The sequence below is a fragment of the Falco naumanni genome, chromosome 13 (assembly GCF_017639655.2).
Source record: "Falco naumanni isolate bFalNau1 chromosome 13, bFalNau1.pat, whole genome shotgun sequence".
In the NCBI taxonomy this organism is placed as follows: domain Eukaryota; kingdom Metazoa; phylum Chordata; class Aves; order Falconiformes; family Falconidae; genus Falco; species Falco naumanni.
Window position 1 is genome coordinate 22,789,199 of NC_054066.1, and position 23,656 is coordinate 22,812,854.

The 23,656-nt window shown below is 37.5% G+C and overlaps 1 protein-coding gene across 6 annotated transcripts in view; it reads right to left on the minus strand.

Annotated features, from left to right (window-relative positions):
* Positions 1-23,656, minus strand: part of NAALADL2 (N-acetylated alpha-linked acidic dipeptidase like 2) — a 496,311-nt gene that overhangs the window by 172,740 nt on the left and 299,915 nt on the right. For all 6 annotated transcript variants that reach the window (XM_040612990.1, XM_040612992.1, XM_040612991.1 and 3 more), the window contains one exon: positions 8,784-8,934. In XM_040612990.1, the coding sequence (XP_040468924.1) occupies positions 8,784-8,934 (151 nt within the window). The remainder of the gene's footprint in view (positions 1-8,783; positions 8,935-23,656) is intronic.

Genomic DNA, 23,656 nt, shown 5'->3' on the forward strand with positions numbered 1-23,656 from the left:
CGATTCTTCTCCTCCACTCATCACTGGTGAAACAGCCCCTGGAGTCTCTACAGAAGAGACACAGACATTGTGGAGTGAGTGCAGTGAATGGCCATGAAGATGACTAAGGGGTTGGAGCGTTCGACATATGAGGAATGGCTGAGAGATGTGGGATTGCTTATTCTTGAACAGAGAAGACCTGCAGAGTTCTTACCTATGGGTGTAAAGACTTGATGGGAGTGTGAAAGAAGATGGAGCCAGATTATTCTCCAGGGGAGGAAACTGAAATACACAAAATTTGGCTTAAGCATAAGGAAAGGTATTCTATGGTGAGGGTGGTCAAGCACTGAAAGAGGTTGCCCAGAGAGGTTTTGACATGTGCCTGGAGATGCTCAAAACCCAACACAGTACAATGTCCCAGGCAACCTGGTCTAGTTGAGTCTGCTTTGAGCAGGCAGCTTGTACTTCAATGATCTCCACAGGTCAATTCCAAGTTCAACTAATTTATGATTTTTTTTTTTTTTTTCCTTCTGGAAGAAGGGCTGTTATTCCTTTCCTGACATCAGTATCAGAGACATCCAACCACTCCATGATACACCATGCTCTGGAGCACACTGTCACTGAAATCACCACCACCCCACCCCCAATATGTTTAGATGGTTTTGACTAAATTTGATATATATACACTGATTACCCTGTCGTCTCATAAGCTTCCTGCACCACTCATATTGTTATTAGCTAACCAACTAAACCATCATCATACAACAGCTTCTCCTTTTTTTTTTCCCTGCCCACTTCTCAGTCACCCTGGGTAGAGCATTCTTCTGTTTCTGAAGGGAAGGAAAACACTGAAAATCTGAAAAAAACAATCTGAAAATGAAAAGTACAAGGAAAATGCTTCTGAAAATTGGCCAGACACAAACTGCGATGTATTACTTGTAGTGTTCTGCAGAACAGTGCTATATGATATGATAGCATATATTTATGTAACAAAAAATATTTTCCACATCTCCATTTGAAGATGATTAGGTTTTCTTCTAAGGGAGTTTCTACCTGTCTGAAAGTGGGAAGAGGTACTATTATCTTTTTTATGGAGCTGCTCTATAGAGTAAGCAGTGGGCTGGAACAGAGATCAAGTTGAATTAAAGATGGTTTGGTTTATTCTGTCTTGCAGCATTCAAACTGCACTAGAAAAAAAATAATTATAAAACTAATTACAACTTTAATTGCTTAAACAATCACCCAGCTGACTTTATGGTGTTTTTGATGCTATGCAGGTGCACTTGCAGGTGTTAATTCTGCAATACGTAAGAGTTACACTGTAGTATCCCAACTTGCGCACAGGAGTGCTAAGAGGAGAAAATACCATTGTATTACGCACACACACAAATATATGGGAAAGTTAAGAAACCTTTATTAGTAATTACAGTTCTTTTACTTATACATATCTATAAAGCTATACTATCTGCTTTATCTTCCTGTGAGGGATACCTAAACTGCTTTACAGTCATTCCGGTTCTGAAATTTTTCCCCTTAGCTTCTACATGGTCAAAATAATTGGTTGAATCTGACCAGAATTTGTACTTCAAGACAGGTGTTTCTGGCCATTACAGCAGCATTAATAATTAGTACCACCTACCACAAATGCCTGCCTTTTACTCTGAGGTGTATATTAGCTAGAAAACACAGTCATCTCCGAAACAGGTACTTGCTTTGTACATACAAAATAAATTAGTCAAAGGCACAACTAATAGTGAATTTGGTCCATTATGTTCAAAATGTTCACTTAAACCTTTTGCTTTTCCCTTCATTTCATCAGCTTTTAAACAGAAGGGGAAAAGTTCAATTTTTGAAAATTTAAAAAGGAAATTAATGACTTTTAAAAATTCCCTTTCTGCGCAACAAAACTAAACACTATATTCAGCCTGAATTCACACACATAATCTGCCTCCCAGCATTTCTTTTAAAAGAATTTAACTCTTCATTGAAAAATGAACGGCCAGTTTTAAATCTAAGCTGCCTGAACAGCAATATTAAGAGAGAATCTTTTAAATTGTGACAAGCGTAATTTTTCAGAATGTACAATATATCACCTGAAATGAAGATGGTGATAATTAGACTCAACTATTAGAAATACATGAAAAATAGGCCTAGGAAAATGAAGCTGTTTTACTGTAATACTGTAACCAGAGGTTTGGAGCCTTCAAATAGAATTCTACTGAAAAGATAACTTCCTACTGTTCTAAGCCCTTTCTGGATCCCCAAACGCCAGCAATACCACTGTGGCTTGCTTGCAGCGGGGAGGTGTCATCATAACTTTGACATCAGTACAACCAAGTGTTTCAGTTGCAGTGAATAAAGAAATGTGTTTATAGACTGCAAATGGTAGAAACCTGGAACTGACTTTATTGGTTTGTTATTTCTACACATGTTTTTGCTCTAAACTCAGATTTCATGTACAATTACTGCCAAACTTTCCTGCCTATCTGCTAGATGCTGCTGCATAAAATTAATCTCAAGAAACATTAGATTAATTGGGTTTTAGGAAAAAGAGAATAAACAAATACAACCCACCTGAAACACAACAAAGCCACTGAAAAAAGCTGTGAAAGATACAGGACTGGAAGAAACCACAATAATGGACAGAGAAGGGTGTTAAATAACAAATTACTGTCAACAGAGCAAGTGGTCCATAAAACTGGCCTCTAGCTGACTGTCAGTTCAGGGTTTCACCGGTTCTTAAAATGCATCGTTATATATTGCTAGATGAGCAAATGCACAACTATTCATCCCGCTACCTTTGCAAACAAAGAAACAAAAGTAATTCCTTTCCTGATCCACAAACACATAAATCTAGTAAAATACTTTTTTAATAATCTGTCTTTGGTCTCATATGCTTCTTAGCACTCCCATATGGGAGTGCAAGGGGGTCCTCGAAACTTCCTGATGCTATAAAAAAAGCCTCCTGTCCTGGATTCTCAGCCCATGCAAAGACAATTGATTTCAAACAGACTCTGCAGGCACCTATGTTTTTGTAGTAGCAGATTCCAATACAGCAGCTAGACTTACTGGCATACAGTGATGTTTGCTCTTCTGTAAGTACATAACAAATTAGCTTACTTGCACAAATTACAGCGAGCTGAAATACTGTATGGGTAAAGCTATGGCAGGATTATTTTCAATCACGACTGCACAAAAGATTTAAATATGCTAAAGTCAGTTGTGAGTAGCTTCAAAAATTTAAGCTGGACACCATTTAAAAATGCTACTTTTGCTGGATGAGACAAAGTAGTTTCACTGGAAAACGTTCTGTTGAGAGTCAAGGCTGTTTAGCAGCTTGTCTGAAATGTCAAAAATACTGAGGAGTCCTCTCCAGCTTTCAAGATGTCAGGACGTATCTAGGAAGTATGTTTTCCACTGAACTAGTTCTGCTGGATAGGAAGCGGTTATTTCTTCTTATTCAAATAATTTGGCATTTACCACTTGTACATTCCACTGCTGTTTTAAATTCACTGGTCTTTATAATTTTCTGTTTGAAATTAAGAAAAGTTTTGAGCATATGTTTCATCATGGCATCAAGAGTAAAATGATACAATTGTTGCCAGCAAACTATTGCAGTACTATTGGCAGTAATTCCTTCCCTCCTCTTCGAATACTTTAATTGATAAAATCACTGTATTTTCAATTCAAATTTGTTTCCTCCCTGCAAGATAAAATTATAGGCAGCTTAACAGAAGATTAAATTGTTTCTGATATACTATACAGAAGTACACACACTCAAACATGTGAGCCTAAAATACCTTGATGTCCAACTGATTTTCTCAGATTAAATACATGCAACACCAATTGAAAGACAGACAGGAGGGAAAACTAAAACCCACAAAACCCAAAAAACTCAGATCATGTAATTTGGTACTTAAATACAAATTTAGTTATTTTATTGTATCCTGAGAAATCTGAAAAGGCAGATCATGGATTCAGACACCTTTTGAACCCTTAGTGCTAGAAGTATTATTGAAAATCTGCTGAAATTATTACTTACAGTGCTCACTATTCAACAGCCAGTATTTTCCCAAGATTTACATCATTAGCACAGATTTAATTTTTTTTTTCATACAGAAAATAACACAGTATAGCTGATAAAGCAGTGTAGTTGATAATGAAGTGTGGGAGGTTTTTTATGGCAAACACTAAAATTACATCATAAGTAAAAAATAAAATGATCAAGGGTATATGTAAACACCCCCCCCAACCCCAAATTAAAATATGGCATCGTAAACTTTCTCTCCAGCTTCAGTCTTAATATAAACTTAAATAAAACAAAATGAAAAAGCCAAAAGTCTGAATGTAGACAGTCATTTTAAACCAAGTTATCTCTGTAGTTCATTTAGAAAGTAAACACAGCTTTTGAAAAAAAATATTAAAAATAAGATTCCTGGGATCATTTCTGCAACAAATGCGTGCAAAGAGAAGCACAGAACTATCCTTGTAACTGTGTTTTGTTCTTTCAAAAAACAGACAAACCAGAGCTGAGGACATCTTGTAAGAAGTCATGATGATTTATAACAAAACATTTTAGAGCATACTGGTATGCATGCTTAAAACTTTTATACAGTGTTCTATTTTCCTGTTAACTTCTGCTCAGCTGTTTGTTTCAGAGGAGTAAAATATGAAGTAAAGGACAGTAAGGACAAATTTAGATATGAGGCAGGAAGCACATAAACATACAGAATCAAAGGGCTGACTAAAAATAAAGCAGGCATACATTTCCATCACAGCATGTACTTACCAATATTCCAAGTAGTTGCAATAGTTCCCTATATTCACTGCAGAATAACTGGCTAAGCGCAACTAAAGAATGACATGGCTAGAGTTTATAAATATATATATATAATTTATGAAAAAAAATAATTAAAAATAAAGATTTTATGAATCATATTTGGTGTCCTTTAACTTTTGCTGTAATTTATCAAAACATGAAGAACACTGTGTGGTGGGTCAACCTTGGCCTGCTCTCTGACATATCCCCAGCCACAGCCCCACTCCCCATGCTCACCAGTATGGAAAAGCTTATTGGTCAAGATAAACAGGGAGATCACTCTTCAATTACCTCTGCAGGCAAAACAGTGTCAACAGCTGCCAATTTAAACAGATCTGGATAGTAAGAAACAAACCAAAAAAGATCAAACCAGCACCTTCACCGTGCCTTTTTCTAGGCTCAAGTTTCATTCCCCTGCCTGTTCAGAATTCTTGCCCTTTCTTAAATACATTTTCAGAGGCACCACCAACTTCACTGATAGGCTCAGCTGTGGCTGTAGTGGACCAACACCTCACCAATTCTTCCTCTTCCTTGCAAAAAAAATCCTCTGAAAAAAAATCCTATTAGCAATGTTTGAGGAGTAATGTCAATTCCTCTACCAGAATAATATTCACTATTCGGAATTCTAGGGACACTGTGCATTTCCCCCGTGCTACTATGATTATTCACCCAAATCCCTGTAACACGGCTCACATGACCAGCTAGCTGTTAACAATGACCTGAAAGCACGGACTACTTCCAGATATACCACTTTGCCTTACTATTTGCTTAACAGTACTCTAAAACAACATTACACTTGAAACTCCAGCCGATAGCATAAGATTCTATTTTACAGGTGTTATATTTCAGCATTTTTAGGCTAACAGTGCTTTCTATGATGCTGTCTGAATTCTCCATGAAATTCTATTCCACTACTGCACAGAAAGGGATTCTATTATGAGGTACCTTATCTCAGGGGCAGGGTTCTTAATGCTTATCACAATAGCACTTTTCGATTTGCATACTAGGATTGACAAAGAGGTTCTATCCATATTTGTTTACTGAGCCATTTTCTGTGTGGAAACAAATGTGTTTTAAAATGGCTCTGAAGTCTAGCAATGGAGAAATCTAATATGTGTCTGCCATGCAAAGGTAGGTGAAAGAAGTGCAGCATTCAGAAAGTCAAAATGAAGGGGGGGGGGGGGGGGGAGTAGGTGGGGGAAGTCACTCAAGTTTTTTGCTATTCTTCTGTTTTCAAGATAATTTTTGCCACAGAAGTGTCTCATTTTGCTCTCAAACTTCTCAGTCCCTTGTGTTTAATCCCTTGAGTCCTGTTTCATTTGAAGATCAGGAAGAGGGAAGAAAGATTTCTGAAAATGGAGGATACCAGTCTTTGGCAATCAGTATCAGCAAGACAGAACAGATGCTCAGAAAGGCTCGTATCATTGTTTCAGGACTGATATGATGTAGGATTGGGAGAGTCTTAAGAACAGAAGAATTATCAAAGCTTCCGAAACTTTTACATAAGTGCTGTTCACTTCCCTTTCCACACTATTATTTTTTTTTCCTTTTATCAAACAGTGATCAAAAAAAATCGTTCAACTGATAGGTAGTAGGCATCTCAAACCCATCCTCAAGCTATTTCTGTACATTCTAAAATGATTCATATGCAGAGATGCAGCATTTAATCTTCATGAAATAGGAAATTTGAGCTAAAATCTCACGAGAACTCCAAAGTTATCTCTGAATTATTACATAAACCCCATTTGAAAATGCTGTCAACTTTGCAAAGAGACCTGTAAATGCTATCATTTCCTGAAGGTTTGGTGGGGTTTTTTTGTTGGTTTTTTTTTTTTTTTTCTAGGAAGAAAACTGAAGTAGTTCAATACTCTGATGCCACAGAGAAATTTGTTTTCAGACTAAAAGAATGCAAGAAACATAGGCAGTAGCATGAAAATACAAGTTGTGTACCTTTCATTCATCTAATACAAGCATAACTTTGGATCACTCAGCTGGAATTTCTTAGTAAAAGGGAGAATGGTGGTAGGAGCAGTCTCTGAGACTGTAATAGTAACAGTTCTTTTGGCAATCTGTGAAGTACAGATGGTATCAAAGATATGCCAATAACTTAAGCAGGAGCCTCCAATAAAATCTCTTGTAGTGCATGTTATACTCTGTGAATCACAGAGATAGGGGCAACCCTGGGTATCTGGCACTTACGTTCTACCTGTAGTCAGTTTAACTACCTCACACGCAAGCATATCTCTCAGGTAAAAGTCTGTGCTCCAGAGGTATTTGTATTCGTCCCAGGCATAAGTTACCTCTAACCAAATTGATTCATATTTTCCAGAGAAGAAAATCATCGTCAGAAACACAGAAATTACTTCCATCTGATCTACCTTCCAGTGACATAACCATAACAAAGAGTTTCCTCACGTGTTCCTTTGAACTCTTCCCAGCTCATCATGGCATTCAAAGATCAAAATACAAATGATTTTAGGAACATGATAGCCTCTTCTTGTTTATGAATGCTGCTCAGAGACTTAAAACCACAGACAAACCACACTAAGGGTTATAGCAGAAACAATCAATGTACTTTCATCACCACTTTCCATATAATTAAGCTTCTTTTTCTCAAACTGGAGATTGGAATGCACACTGCCAATGAGATCATTTACTGATGGAAAACCAACGCATAAGGTTTAGACACTGAAATGGCATCTTCATGTTGATGTATCTGTTTTAATTAGCTTTACTTTTCATGAAGAGTAAATAAAACATCAAGGAGTCAGCCAGACAGATAAGCAACAAACTGTTTTTCAAATAGCTCCATGAAATGAGCAAGAATAAAGCTTGAAGAGTGTTACATTTACCTCTGTAGCTCCCAGGGCACTTTTAAGAACACTGGGTCAGGTACACTGAGACACTGAGAAAATGTGCAATTTCTTTCCCACTGAGCTGTCAAGGCATTCATGCTGTGAATAGCTAACACCCTTCTTTGACAACCAGGCAAATATTTCTATTTTCTGCCATTCTAGTCATGAAGTATCTCAGTGTTGCCTCAGTTGATTTAGTGCCAATTCAAGTCAGACTTTAGATGTCTGAGCTAGTAACCGGACCAAATATTCTTGATGAAGCCTTGTCACAAACTCATAGACTGCTGCTTAATACATTTCCAAATAGTTAGATAGTAAAAAAGGTTGTAAAGCTGAAAAGGCAGCAGGGAAGCAGAACACACATTCACTGAACTGTCAGAACAGAGATTTAAGTAGCACGTACGAGTCAAATATGCTGCTGCTTCTATTTATTGTTAGCATTGCTTTAAAAAAAACACAACAAAACACACCTTAAACTTATAAAAGGCTATGTAGTTCCTTAAAATCATTTCTTTATTTCCCATACTTCGACAACACATGTCTTTAGAGAAGCACAAACTGATAACCAAGTCTAGCCAGGCAGAACTGAGATGAGGCTAAATGAACACATTCTATTCAAGTGGTAACAGCACATAGATACTATGAACATTATTTTTTCTTAAATCTTTTAAAATATAAATTTCTGATTGCATTGCACTTGCATTCATGCACCAAAGTTTCCATTACCAAGACCATGAAACTGGAATATAGAAGGAAGGGAAGAATACTTCTTTCAGTTGGGACAGAGCCCGTGGAACCTGCTCAAAAACCACTGGATTAGTATTTCACAGCTTTTTTTTTTTTTTTTTTTTTTTTCATGGGTTAGGAATAAGCAGGCCGGAATAATGGTTCAGTGTGTGTATACACAAATAGAAAAAAGCAACAAAATAAATTATTCAGAGTACAGGCTTTGTGCTAAGAGTTTAGAGTAAAGCACTTTTGAGATTGAATACCATCCTTTGAGCATTACAGTGTTCTCTTACTGAGTTTCTCTTTCAGGCAGAATTTTGTTGAGTGTTTTAAATCCCATACTTAGAATCTACAAAGAATTAAAATGACCATTAACTGAATGCGCCTTGAACAGTACTTACCGATGCTGGCATAACCAGGTGTTGATGGATCTCCTCCACTATTCAAGGAAACCATAAAAGCTTTATCATCAAGATCTGTAGTCTTTGGTAAGTCACAAGGATCGATGTAAAGAAGAACACCACCAAATCCTGCATCTTCTAACAGAGAAAGCTGAGGGAACAAAACAACATAGGTGACAATTAACAACAACTATGTCAGGACACATTATTTATTTTAATTACTGTTGAGATAGAGGCTTTGTCACGTATCAGGGTCTCACCAACTATCCTATGCACAAAGCAAATAAAGACAGGTGCAGCTCCGAACTGCTTGTAATATAAAACATCAGTTATGCTTTGAAAAGACAAAATCAAACCCTGAAGCACTAACGGCAAGTCATGTTTCCCAAATTCCTGTCAAAAGCCATATTCAAAGCCTAATGACAAAAATAATTCTTACTTTTAAATTATATGTAGCATGTTGAGGAAGCAGTGCTAACACTCACTACAACTGCATTTGAGATTTGCAACTGTTCCATCTTCAACTCTTTCATTGTGACAGTCAGACAAGGCTGGTCTGTTGGAGACTACATTCGGATGAGGCACTGGCATTCAGTAATGTACACAAAGAGCTACAAGTGGAGCCACCTTTGTCCCAACTCATTGGACACTTGCTAGACATACAACCGTAACATATTTTTATGTGATATACATAACACCTTGAAAATGCCTTAGTTGTGAAACTAGTCTCATTAAAACATCTTCAGTAGATCTTCCGTATTTTCCATATTACTAGCAGTACGACATTCCCGCTTAACTTACCTCTTCAAGGACATGCATAAGTGCAGTCTGCCACAGGATTTCTCGACACAGTTACTCTTCAGTCAAGAAAAAAAAACAAAACGTGTTTACAGAATTAAAAGAAAATTAAAAAAAAAAAGGCGCAATCCAACTTGCTCAAACCTTAAGAGTCTGGCTTCTGTCAGACAGTTTTTATTCTCTCATCAGAACATCACAGCTTGAGTTGGCAATGGTAACTAGCCTTTCCAAAAATCTATAGATATGGGGCAGCAAATCAGGCAACTTCCCCAAAGTCAAGGAGAAAAGAATCCAAGCACCTTCACTTGCAGGAGCCTATAGATCAATTCTGTCTGAAAAAAAAATCTGGTTTTCTCTTTCATAGAGAATGGAAAAATAAAGGGATTTTATTCTGAATCATATGAAATCAAATTGTAACGTCACAAATACTCCCATGAAATGAGATGACCTTTCTGTGTCATGCTCTGCATATTTGGAATTGACTGAAGACTACAAAAGTGACACAAAACTATATTAATTTTTCAGACAGTAGTAATTGTGGTATTTAAGGATTATCTTCCTATTCAGTATGCTCTACTGATGGCTTTCCAAATAGCTCCAAGTGGTCTGAGGAACGCTTGCAAGTACATTATGTTTCTGGACTACACAGATCTGATTCTTTAGGAACCCGAGAACTCATTACTATACCTCCGTTTCTCAGGTCAGTTGTCCTTCTTCTGTATTTTAGACCCTTCATTTCTTCTGTGTGTATACATACATATATATATTTGATTTATTTCCTAGCTGTCGGTTTTAAGAATTGTTTATGTGTAGTTCTCTGTGGCTTTACAAGTATGTAAATTACATGAATATACGGCATTTGGTTTAAGCCTCAAAAGCGTCTGATGTTTAGTTCTGCTTTTCTTGAAAATTAAGATGGGGAAAAAATGTAACAAAATAGCAGCGTGCTATTTGCCATTTCTATAAGTAAACATGTAATTATGTGATTCACCAAAATTTTAACACTGCAGTCTGAATTCAGATAAACACATGCAAGTGAACCTATGAATCACCTGTGTAATCTTACATACCTTATTCAAAGCAAACCCTAGATGAAAAGGGATAGTGTCTTGAAAGAACTCGATTCAGATGAGTGTGCAGAGTCAGAACGTGTCTAGCACGGACAGTTAAAAAATGTAAAAGAATAAAAATGTATCACAGTCCTTAAATGTAACAGAGGCATAAACATTTCCAAAATGGTAGGTTCATTTATTATGGTATTGTTCTGTTTCCAAATCACTTTCATATGCATACATTTAGCCAGGATTTACAAAATCCAAGGGGTGGGGAGACTATAGGAAGAGCAGGATGCATCATAGCTAAATGATGTAATAGCCAGAATTTAAATTAACAATTGTCTTTTCCTGCATCCATATCCAGTACCTTTTTATTCATCTCTAGTCTTAATAGCATAGAAGATACAGAATACAGATGCAGTGTTTCCTGGGTTTTTTTAAAAAAAGTTTTAAAAACTTTGTACTTAATCACTATTAAATTCCTGTTTCACTGAGCGAAGGTAACCGCACGGTTGTTATTCACAAAGTGCAGCAACCACTGCTGCCATGGCTACAATCTCTAGTAAGGAGTTGTGCTGTTCACGTGAAGTTACAGAACAGCTTTCAGATTTCAGCTATAATTGCTGCCTTTCAACTTTGCAATAGTGACATCACAACTATGCCAACAAAAAATTAGTACTGTTGCTTCCATCTTCATCTTAAATAAGCCAACACCTTAACAGCCATAAAGAGCCCTAGCACGAAGAATCTGAGGAAGAGGTTGTTTACATGGCTAAAGATTGTAGATTATGTCCCTTCAGGTACACTGGTACACATCTGTTCAAACAAATGGATTATTTTAGATGGTAGAACCAACCAACAGCAGAATCTGCTCCTTATGGTTTTAGGTGTATGCCTCCTCCCTCTCCCAAAGCCGCAGACATGTCAGAATAAAAGGGAAACAGCAGAACCCTTGACAAGAAAAGAGATGCTGATGCCCATCGTTAACCCTTTCATTGTTTATGGCTGCTTAAATCTTCAGTTTCTAGACTCACTTTAAACCAGTAACTCTTTCAATCCAGTACATGAAATTACCCCCAAAAGCATTCCCAACTCAGTTTAATCTCATATGAGACACTTGCTGCTTTATAAAAAGCTCTGTCACATACATGGGGACAGATTAGCCTTGTAAACTCTACACACGTTAAGGCACTATTAAATTACCCTTTAAAGATGAGGCGGCTGAAGCAGTGAAAAGACACATCTTTGAGTAGTGACTAGTGATTTTGGAATCCTTCATTTTGACTCAGGGATCTCCTTATATAATAAGGTACTGCTTGAACAGAAAGTACAGTAACTATAACATCGATAGCTTTAGATACATTAAGAGGGCACACTAATAACACACTGTGGACATAAGAACAAGATAACTGATATGGAAGAGTAAACGGAACCAATTCTTTATACAGGCAGACTCCAGTAGTCTAAAGAACTTGGTTTTGCCCTAACAGGAATCTCAAAGGTACTTCACCATTTAACTGCACCACCTCTGAATGCTGCAGAGAAAACATTTATCTTTTGTATTGACACGTAGGTAACAGAGACCAGGTCTGCACTGCACATAGGAGCCAAGCTTTACTGTTTGGCGTTGGCCACAAACCTACTGACAAATAGACATTAGGTTAAAAATAGGGAAGCTGAGCACGACTCTTTGCTGGAAAGCAGGGGGCCACTACCTCTCACACCTGACTTTAATGCGTTGTATCTCATCTGAGCCTAGCGTGTGCCTGAACGAATGCTTCATCAGGGGGGTTATGTTAGTGATCTGAATACAGGAACAAACCTACAAAAGAGAAGAGACTACAGCCTCTCTGTATGAAACTCCAGCATAAAGAGTAAGAGCTGCCCTTAAATGACTGGTCATAAACAGGGAAGCAATGCAGCAGGTACTGGCCTCAAGCTGTATTGTTATCTTTCAGCTGAGAGCAAAGTCTACCTTGCTGAAGATCATTTCCCCTGGTCTCCTCTTTCCAGCTGAGACTATCCTTGCACCTCCCAAGCATCAAAAAGCAGAACAATTGGGTAATCAGGCATCATCCTTGTCCACAGAGCACATTGGAAAGGTTTCCTGCTAACCATGAAGCCTCAAAGGATTAAAAACATGCACATTGAAACATGTAGCTGTGTAAGTAGTACTCTGGCTTTTTAGCTGAAAATAAAGCCTGACTGCATCAGCACTGTTCTGATGTTCTGTTCATGGGAGCCACATCTGGGGTTGAGTTTGAGCTGCCATCTCCCAGGCAGAGAGCAGAAAAGCACATCACACTTTGGTCTCATCTGGATTACAGCAAGTAATAGTGTAGAGATAGCTAAGAAAGGGCTTCCTAACCTAGTCACTCAATGAAATCGAAAACCCAACCTTCTCTGATCCATCAAGACCCTAATGGCTTAAAGACAATTAAATGACCACGACATCTTTTCTCTCCCTTTAGCTGATTCCAAGTAATAGTCTCTTTACAAACAATTTACAACGTTGTATTGCACGATCAACAGATGAGGAGCACCACAACATATTATATTCCGAAAAGTGAGGACTAATGATGATTAGCAACACATTTGGAAAAAAAAAAAAAACCCAAAACCAAAACCGAAACAAAACAAACAAAAAAAAACCCACAGCCAACAAAAAACAAAAAACAACAACACACCTGATGTGGTAACTGTGGATTCCATCAACCTACCAATTACATATTAAAATAGCTTCTCATTACTAGCAATTTTTCCCACTATGTTTGCAAATGGTCCCACAATATGGCCAAACCTTCAGACAACCTTTCTGTGCCACTGTCTAGACAGTTCTTCATCTTTGTGAAACTTTTTTACAATCAGTCATGCTGCTAAATGTGCAGACAGCTACGGTATCAGCATTGCTGTTTGTCTTCCCTTCTCTCCTGCGGAAAGCCATCTCTTCTCTCTTCCCTTTATCCCTCCCCTACAGTTGTAAAGGCTATGCTTTATAAGGCATAATACCAGCCCCGTTAACTGATAAAATACCACTTCTGTAACACTTCTTTCGTCTGGTTTCTATGCTTGTCTATTTATGTGACTTGATCCACAGTAATGATTGAACCACTGGCACAGAAGACTTACATGACAGGAGGAAATATCTCAGTATATTTCTGCAAGTTTAATGAAAATGGGATATTGAGTAGACAAGAGGCAGATCCTGCTAATGCACCACACTGCAAAGGCATTAATAAAATCTGGAGAGCTTACCCCTTAATGGAAAGGGGGAGAACCAGGCAAGAAATCACAAGAGAGAGTGTGACAGATTGAAAAGGATACAGAAACTTGGGCCGTGATTTAGACATCATAAAATGCAACTTCAAGAAACAAAGCGAAAAACCTGTTCACTAACCCATGGAAAAACTTGTTCGTTTATCAAATGATACATTATGAAGAATAATGCAGTTCAGTACAGGATATATTGTTTTACAATTCTATGTAATAAGTGAGTGTTGTCATGAAAGTTTCTATCCTTACACAAAACAAGTAGAACTAACACTGTCTGGAAAAGTTAATTTAAATGACAGCGACTTCCAAATGCATTTCACTACTTGTATATACATCTAAAAGGGTTTTTCAGAATGTTATAAATCAAACTCTAGTGCTGGGGCGGGGATGAACCAGATCTCTTCAATTTACTATAGGTTCCCTTCTGTTACATTTTACTTCGCAATACTGGGTTCAATGGAAATCAAGTGTCATTTTTTTTATGAGATCTAATTCTGTTTTCAACTACATTACATAAGCATTCAGGTTTTCAATTGTTACATAATGGTTAAAATGTATCAGTAAAAAACCCAATACAAACTAGCTGAACAACAGTATTTAAGATTTCTTTTTCACTTCGTTATCACATATTTTCAATACTATCCTAGTATAATTTAAAAGTCTACATTTCAAAAATACCTGTAGCACACCATGCTGTTTCACATCAAAAGTGCCTCAAAAAATAGTTTTCATCTTCAGAAGGTATTCATGTGCATGTGTTTCACATTATTGAAAGTGTGTGCCTTGGCTGTATCCTCACTCCTGTACATAGATACATACATTAATAAATAGTATTAGGGTGTTCATTGAAACTACGTGCATGTTTCTGAGGCCCTTCTACTGTCTTACTACAACATGGCAGCAAGAGGCTCTTGTGTAAATCAGAATCAAAGCAATTATGCTGTACACCAGAAGTTTCCGATTGATGTCAGTTCCATGAAGATTATATACCCAATCTCTGTGAAATTATTTATATTAAACCCTGGAAATTCCAGTCACTATCAAAAGTAACAATAATTAAAAAGGAACCAAGACTCTCTGGAGAGGGGGTATACCAAGGCAACAAAACTATTTTATCCCCCATTTTATTGTAAAAAAAATATAAAAGGCAATACATATATCAAGATAAGTCTATGTCTGGCAAAGTAACAGAACCCTAAAAGAAGAGATTAAACATGCTTTAGCTACAGGCACATATAGAATGTTTAAGCACAGGAGATTTTTAAGCTTAATAGAGCAGTTTGCACTCCTTAAATACACACCCCAAATTAAACAAATTATATTTTACACAATGTCTGTGTTAGTGTAAATGACATCACAGTTCATTAGACTACAAAGGCCTTTATCTGTCAGCTACTGACAGTACAGCAAAATTCATACTGGATTACTATGTTGTTAGCCGAGCATACAACCTCTTCCATACCACTTCAGGCCAAAGTTTTCCTCTTCCTAATGCCAGATTCATAATAGCACTGCTTACTAGAAGTCCATTCAGGTGTTAACACAGTAAAACCTGGACATAATGCATTAATGAAACAAAACCTTCTTGGATATTCTCACTTATATGTTGATTGCCTGTATATACTTGTCATCCCCTTTTCTCCACCTCTTACACACAAAAATGCATTCAGTATTTTATATTCATGGTCATAATACATATGGACCATTGGAAAAAAAAAAAGATTCAAACAATACAAAACAAGATTTCAGAGGCAAAAGTAAAACATCTCAAACATGTAAGAAAAATACATACATATACCTATTATATATTCTGTTCAAGGTTAAACATTCATAAAAATTTACAGAAGTTCTATCTCCTATTGTCATTATACCTCAATGAAATGACCAGAATTAAATGACAAATAACAGTAGCTAGTTTTTAACTACTGCATTTTCAATTCACAGTGCAACATGCAAAACCCATGGTTCGTTAAGCTGAGACACAACTTTACTAGCTGGACAGGTTACAAGTTATTAATTACTCTTTTCTACTGAAGCTCCAATTAAAATCATGAAAGGATCTCCCATCTAATTTTACTAATTGGCAGTATGTAAAATCACCAAGCAAGGGGAAAGGGCCATTGAAACTGCTGGAAGACTTCACTGACATAACATCTCCTTATTTCTCAAACAGATTGTTAGAGTAGAAAAATAAGACTTTGCATACTGCACATTTAATTAGATGCCACTGTCCTCTCAATTACGCACTATAAGACAGATTACTTGGAAGATGCAGTAGTAACACGAACAAGACTCAGTGAAGAAAAAACCCACCTAGATACACATATCTTAATTTTTATATCACTCATCCAAGTTGCATATTTTTAACAGGTAAAGTGGGCAAAGATCCAGTTTGGCTTCCGCTTTATATTTTAATATTGCACTTAATGTTTAATCATGCTTCTATATTTCCCATCACAGAGATGCAGGGACAGCATTCAAAATAACTCTATCTAAAGATGTTTTGGGTTTTGCTGATCAATCCTCAAGGTGCTATGTTAAGATAGTAAAAGATGGAGGACACAGCCAGTTTAATGGCTGACCACATGGGGATGATGAAAAGAAATACATCTTTCCTATTCAACTTGAACACTGTCCTTGTCTAAGGAATGACACTATTGCTATATTGAAGAAACAGGACTGGGAAAAGGGTTAAGCTAAGTAAAACTTCAAAAAGCTAGAAATGCAGACAATGGGGATCTGATAAATTACAGGCTATTCCCATAAAAGTCTTAGAAGGCAGAAAACATACTCCATTGAATTCAAGAAATTACACCTGACATAGAGTGCAATACATATGAACAGCAGAAGATCAAATACTTGGTTTGCATCATGGCAAGAACTTTAAAACTCTGATGTACTTACTATCAGAGAAACATGCAGTGCATTTATTTGAGGAAAGACTCTGACATGCATGCCTATGGTTTTTTCAAGGCATTTTTATTAATCAGTTTCTAAATTGAAACTGTCCTTCAAAATTTTAAATTTACAGAATTTGGTCATTTTCATTTCTAAAACTGATTTATAAGGAGAGGAGATTTCCCCCTTGTATTTCCTGGATGTCTGATAGAATATGGGAGAAAAAGGAGGAGGGAAGCGCAAGAAGCTTTAGAATATCAATCATAACAGCCTGCATAAGTGATGGGGCTGTATGGCAGTGAGGAGCAAGAGCTGCTTTGTACACGATATACCATCAGTTATATTTTTAACTACATTCTTTCAGATAAGTGCTATTCAAGGGCAGAAGACTTGTAAATTTGCACTAACCACAAGAAAACTGGTTTGTGAAGGGTCATGAGTAACAGCTTTTAGAAGCAAATAAGGCAAGTTGTTTATTCTTAGTGTGACTAACTAAAAAATAAACTACCAGAGGGAAGTAAAATAGGCTTCAATGCTCCTAGCCCATCAATTTGGAGTAGTATTAAATCTCCATACTAGTTCAACCCCTGTTCATATTAGATGTGCTATGGGGAGTCCTTAAAATCCTTTGACCCCAGTAGAATTGCTCTTGCAGCAGGAGAGCAACTAAGCTGTCATGCAATGAAATGTGCATACCCAGCCTTCCCACAGGTATCTCTCAAACACCAATTATCCATTACCATACTTATAGCTGACCCTTTTCATTCTCTGAGGCAAACAAGCAAACAATAAACCCCCCTCAAACATAACAAAACCATGTTCTAACATGTCCCACATGTTCTAATGATGCTGGCCTGAATCCCTGCTGGAAATTATTCCCTATAGCTAGGGATGTTGTCTGTGACACAGCCGTGTCATTTCCTATAAACTACATTCAAAAGCTGCAGAACGGCCACCTTGTCCAGAGTACCTGCCTTTTGTAATGAAGCCCAGCAGCACTGTCCGAACATGGATAAGATGGCATATAGCCACAAAACAAAAAAAGGAAAGCAAAGAAAAGACAAGAGAGGCAATCAGCATGGGGAATCACAGCACCCATACAAAGAGCAGCAGCTTCTACAGTGCAAAGCTGACGGAAACACCAACAAAAGGAATAAACTGCTGAATAAATTAGAGCTACCATAAACTGGTAGAACTCAAACTGGATGAAGAGTTTCCAAGCACTCATGTGTAATGCTGAATCACAATTCAGCTTGTCATCTACTAGTTTGAGTGGAAATCTAGGCATTAGCCTCTGGACTGCCACAGTAGTTGAGGAAAAACCACTTGCAAATTCCTCCTGGCCCCCTGCCTCTCTAACCCAAAAAACAGGTTGGTTTAATCCTGTAATCCTTGCACAGAAAAATTTTTAACGTCATGGTCCTAAACGTGGTATTAAGCTTACAAAGAACTAAATGCTTTGTCCCATACTTCTTCCTATTTGCTGTCTGCTCATCATCTATACAGTTTTATCAAAGAAAAGTAATTTGTTACACATCGGCAGTTTTTAAAAATGGAATTTTTCACAATAAGGTACTTGGACAATTAAACGTAAGCCAGATATACTGCCAGTTCCCTACATGAGATTTTAGGAACTTTTAATACAAATTGAGTGCATATTTTATTGCCAGATTTTGCTTACCACTGCTAAGAAATTTGCAATGTTCAATCTAATTAAAAATGAAATTGAACTACAGTTCCCTAGAAACAAGGGCTGATTGGACTCAATAAGCTTTACTTAATTTATTTCAGAAACAAAATAATTGAATTGCTTACAGTTCAGAAAAAAATCTTCATTATTTGATGAGTATATAATACAAACCCGTTCATATTGCTATTGCATTCCTACATCTTCTGGAAATACTACTGACTTTTAAATAAGCATGTAGAGGAGCACTGTATGTATAGTATATGTTAAATATTCAGTAAACATTAAAAAGAAGAAACAAACAGACTGGGATGAATGTCCAGATGAGCAACCTCCAAAAAGCCAATAGCATTTCATTGTTCATACTGAAACCGCTGTTTCTGATTATGTTTATGGTTATTTCGGTCTATGTTTAGACTCTATCATAGAGAGAATAGAGCTGAAGATCTGTCATACAAAAAAACAATTACACAAAGATATAATCTTGGTAAATTATCAGGAATAAACTGATTAGACCCTTAGCTGTATTTATACATTCTAGCGAACTTTTAATTCAGAATCCACCAGCCAGTACAGCTGGTCAGAAGCCTGAGTCAAATCTGCCAAATCTGCCAATATCCCCTTCCTTTTTTTTTTTTTTTTTAAATATTTACTTAATTTTTGTTTTCCTTCCACTAGAATGATGAGGTAAAGACAGCAGATGCAATTTGCATTGTTCCCAGTATATGGCACTTATCCAGAAAGCCACGGCTTCAGGTTTACATCACCTTCCTGCACCTCATGCCAGGCACAGAAACCACAGCAGGTTTCCTCTGGTGAGGAGGCTGCAATTTCACCGTTCCAGAAGCTGTACTGTTCACTGCAATCATTTAGGGCACCTAGTCTCAACTTCAGGGAGGTCTCATATCTCTGCAGCCCACGTCTCCTCACCGCTCTGGAACCCTGCAGCCCACATCACCGCTCTGGAACCCTGCAGCCCACGTCTCCTCACCACTTTGGAACCCTGCAGGAAGCTCCCAGCCAGGAGATGCCCCAACCACGAAAGCTTGCAGCAGCCCAATGTTCGGTATCAGCTTGGTTGTGTACTACATACAGTACCTGGCTTTACTTCAGATCTCTTGTAAGCGCTGCTGAACTACCTAGTGCCTCGTACTCAGAGCAGGACATGAGGAAGAACATTGCTCCCTTTGCGCTTTGCCACACTGGGTTTCCACAAAGGCGGCACACGCATTCAGAAACATAAACCTTCCCGCCGCAACCTTCTGTGGCAAACACGGCTCGCTTCGCACTGCAGGACAGCCCCGCCTGAGGATGCGCCATGAGGCAGCGTGCTGCCAGTGGCGCTTCCCACCCTAACCAGCCCCCGCCCTGCCTGACGGCCCTCACCTCCCCTTCTGGAAGCTTCTGAGTTGCCGGGTGGATTATCTGAGGCAGCATGTGCGGGAGGGCTCAGCCAATCCCGCCCGTTCTGGGGATGGAGTGTTCCCTGATCGGTGCACTGAGACCCGTCGGCTCCTGCTGCTCCTGGCCTGGGCCAGGGGCTGTGGGGGCTCCCTCAGATGACGGACACCATTTTCCTTGGTTTAGGAAAATATATGTTTCCTCTAATTTTCTGCTGACCATAGCAATAGTGACATACTAAGTCAATGCTGTTCAACAAGGAGAGGTTAGACTGCAGTCCCCTAAACCTTACAACAAAGTGATCAGCAGGCTCTCACCCGGCGTTAACACAGAGGATGGGACTGGAACTCCCATCGGATGTGGCAGCAGCTCCTAGTTTTAGCTCTTCAGTTACAAATTGAACCCTGAAGTGCCATCCAAAAGAAAAGTGATTACATTCATGAGTGGTCATACTTTCTACTCAGCAAATAGTATCATAAATAAAGTGTAAACAGCTGTATTAAAGGGATTTTACCTGTCACTACAGTAAGAGCTATTAAATATATAATGTGTCAAATTTAAATTATGTGTGCCTGCATCTAACCTTTACTTTCCATTCAAGATGAATTTGCATTTTTCAGAATTCTCTAGTCTTTAAGGAATAGGGATTTGGAGAAAAATCTCAATCACAATTTCCATGTTTTGCCCTCAAAATGTAGTGCCAGCTTTTCAAACTGAGACCGCCCTAGGGGAGTTAGTGAAGCCACGGTGAGTGGCCATGTGGGAATATGCTCATGGTGCTGATTCTTCCAGTGGTGAGGTGCTATGCCTTCGGTACAGACTGGGACTGTAACCCACTGCCAGTGGATCAGTATCTGCACCACAGGACAGTCCTGTTAAAACTGGTAAGCTACCAGCCTACAGAGAAATTTAAAAATTAAGAACAGATAAATTACCATTTTGTTTTACTAAAGTCATTTATTTATTGGTCATAGGTACATTCAACTGAAGTAATAAACCAGGTACTTACCTAAATCTGTTTTGGCAAGCTTGCCTCTGATTAATTAACTGAGTTATACTTGACATTTATGAGTGAAGTTTTTTGCTAAATTCAAGGCCATATTCACAACAAAAACTTAAAGCACCATTATATTACCCTTAGGAAAAATAAATAAATAAAAAAATGCTAGAGTGTATTACCTAAGTGCTGCCAAGAATCAAACATTGGTGAGTACACATCAGGCTTGTTTTTTCACTTTCAAGCTACAGAGCTGAGTACTCTTTATTTCTCAGTTATATGCAGTATATGTCAATAACACAGATATATGTTTTCAGATGATGGGGAAGCAGCCTTTCTGACAGGGAGAGAACAACTGCCTCTCAGTTTACGCTGCAAGCATCAGCCTCCTGAAGTCATTCAGATTGCCACAGCCAGTGTTCTCTGCCCATAAGAGAAACCCCTATGGCTAAGTAGTAGTGTAAGTCATTTATTGGCAGTAGAGGATAGCAACTTGAATGTTAAACTCAAGATAGGGATCCTAAAATTCTTATGCTATATCTGCCATGAAAATTATCAGGTGGACTGAAAGACTGAAGAAATAATACAAGATGTACAACACAGCTAGCAAACAGCTGAGGTCTGTGCGTTGCATGCAACTAAAAGCCAGGAATGTGTTCTCTTTTGTGCCATTTGATTTACCTGGGCTGCCTGTTGCAACTGCTCCTGGGGATTCTGGGTGTCATTACCATTATTCACTCAACCCTTGCATTAATTCCACCTAATTGCTTGCATTTATGAATAGTTGCCACAAACAGTTCTCCAAACTTTGGAGAGACTTTGGACATTTAATGGCCACAGACCAGCTACCAAAGCAAAAGTACACACAAAACATGGAGACAACAAGGTGGAAAAAAATAATATGTTGTTTCTAAAATTATCAGTTATATAATCAGCAAGATTGAGGAAGTACATAACCAGAGAACAAGGGAAATACCTACCTGCATAAACCCCCTTCATTATGCATCACATGCAATGTAAACTCAAAATCTCTGATTCTTTCAACAATCTCCTCTCAATTAACATGTAGTGCGTAACTGGGATATCCTTGGGGTACCCTGAGTATATATTTTCGATTACCAAACCTGAAAGTAATATTGAAATGAAAACAGCTCAAGTCATCCTACCATGCAAGGCAAAAGAAGGATTATGACTGCTATCTCCATAAGTGTAAATGTTCTATGGTTTCTACCAAGATGTTAGCAGATGTTCTCACAACCCACAAAACAATCAGTCATGGATTTTTAATTAAGGCATATTTGCTGCCTCAAGTAACTGCATCTTAGAATGTCTGTTGGATTGTTAGAATACAACTGCCTTCATTAGACTTGTGCAAAAAAAACCCCAACCCAACCCCACCCCCCTAACTTATTTTAGTATTATTATAGAATATTATATATATACTCACACAATTTTTTATATATATACATATAGACACACGTATAGATTATATATATTCTCACACAATTATTATCTTAGAAGATTCCATGAAAAGCTCGTCTATTTCTTTTAATGTACAAAGCATGTTCTCTACTCAACTATTTTCTGGGGTATTACATTGTATCCAGGTTTCATGCTTTTAAAATAATGCCTTGAACATAATATAAACAGTCTCTTTTATACAGTATATATACTGTATAACACTGTTATGTATTTTTAAATTTACATTTGGTTTAATTTTATGTTTCTAAGTGGACCATGTAATGATATAGAGTATGCCATATGTAAACCTCAGTCACATCTATATATCAACTAGAAAAACTGCCTATTATTAATTAGTTAATGAATATTTTACTTTCATTTATGGAAAAGAGCTGTGTTTAACTACTTGGTTAGCATGCCTTTAAGTAAATCAATACTCAGAATGACCTTATTTATCTTCCTTGCTAGAAATACAGTCACAAACCAGGAATTACAAAAGAAATGGTCATAAAGAATGTGCCCCAGTGTATAAAGTTATTTCAAAAACTATAAATATTAAAGAAGTTATTAAAAAATAGCAATAAAAAGTTATTTTATAATATATCAGTACTAATTTCCAGTCCTAAGCTCCCCTAGAAATCCCAAAATTAAAAATTTGACTAGTTTCCATTTTGTTTCATGGCTGACATTTTAGCAACCAGAATTTTTTCCACAAGACCTTATTCATTAACTGTGCTACACAGAACATATCATGAGCATATCTTTCATATTGAACATCGAAATCTAATGCAGAATATGTAACAAAATGAAGTGAAAACTGCAGGAAATTACATGAAAGATATAACAGCTGAAAAAGTTAACATTTGTGGCATTTGTTTCTTCCTAGGTCCTTTCTTTTCCACTGCTTTCCACTCAGCACATCACTAAAACAGAGCTTTGGCTCCTCCTGTGATTTAGTAAATAACCCATTTCACCAAAATGAAATAGTCGAAAGAGGTACATGTGGGAGGTCCAAGGTTGAAGTACTTGATGAGAACCGAGGTGGCAGTTGTATTAGTTTGCCAGTCAGAAAGCACTACAAAGTCACTGATTCACCATCAGTTAAAAAAAAAAAAAAAAAAAAAAAGCAAACACCACAAAAACCCAAGCCCAACAATCCCCAGCTCTTCTTCAGTAACACTAGTATACAATTAGTTCCAGAACATCAATCCAAGATTATGCCCTTGCCTTGTCATAAAAAACTGAATGAAAAATATAAAAGGTACAAAATATGTCTGACTTATTGTCATAAAGATTTTTAATG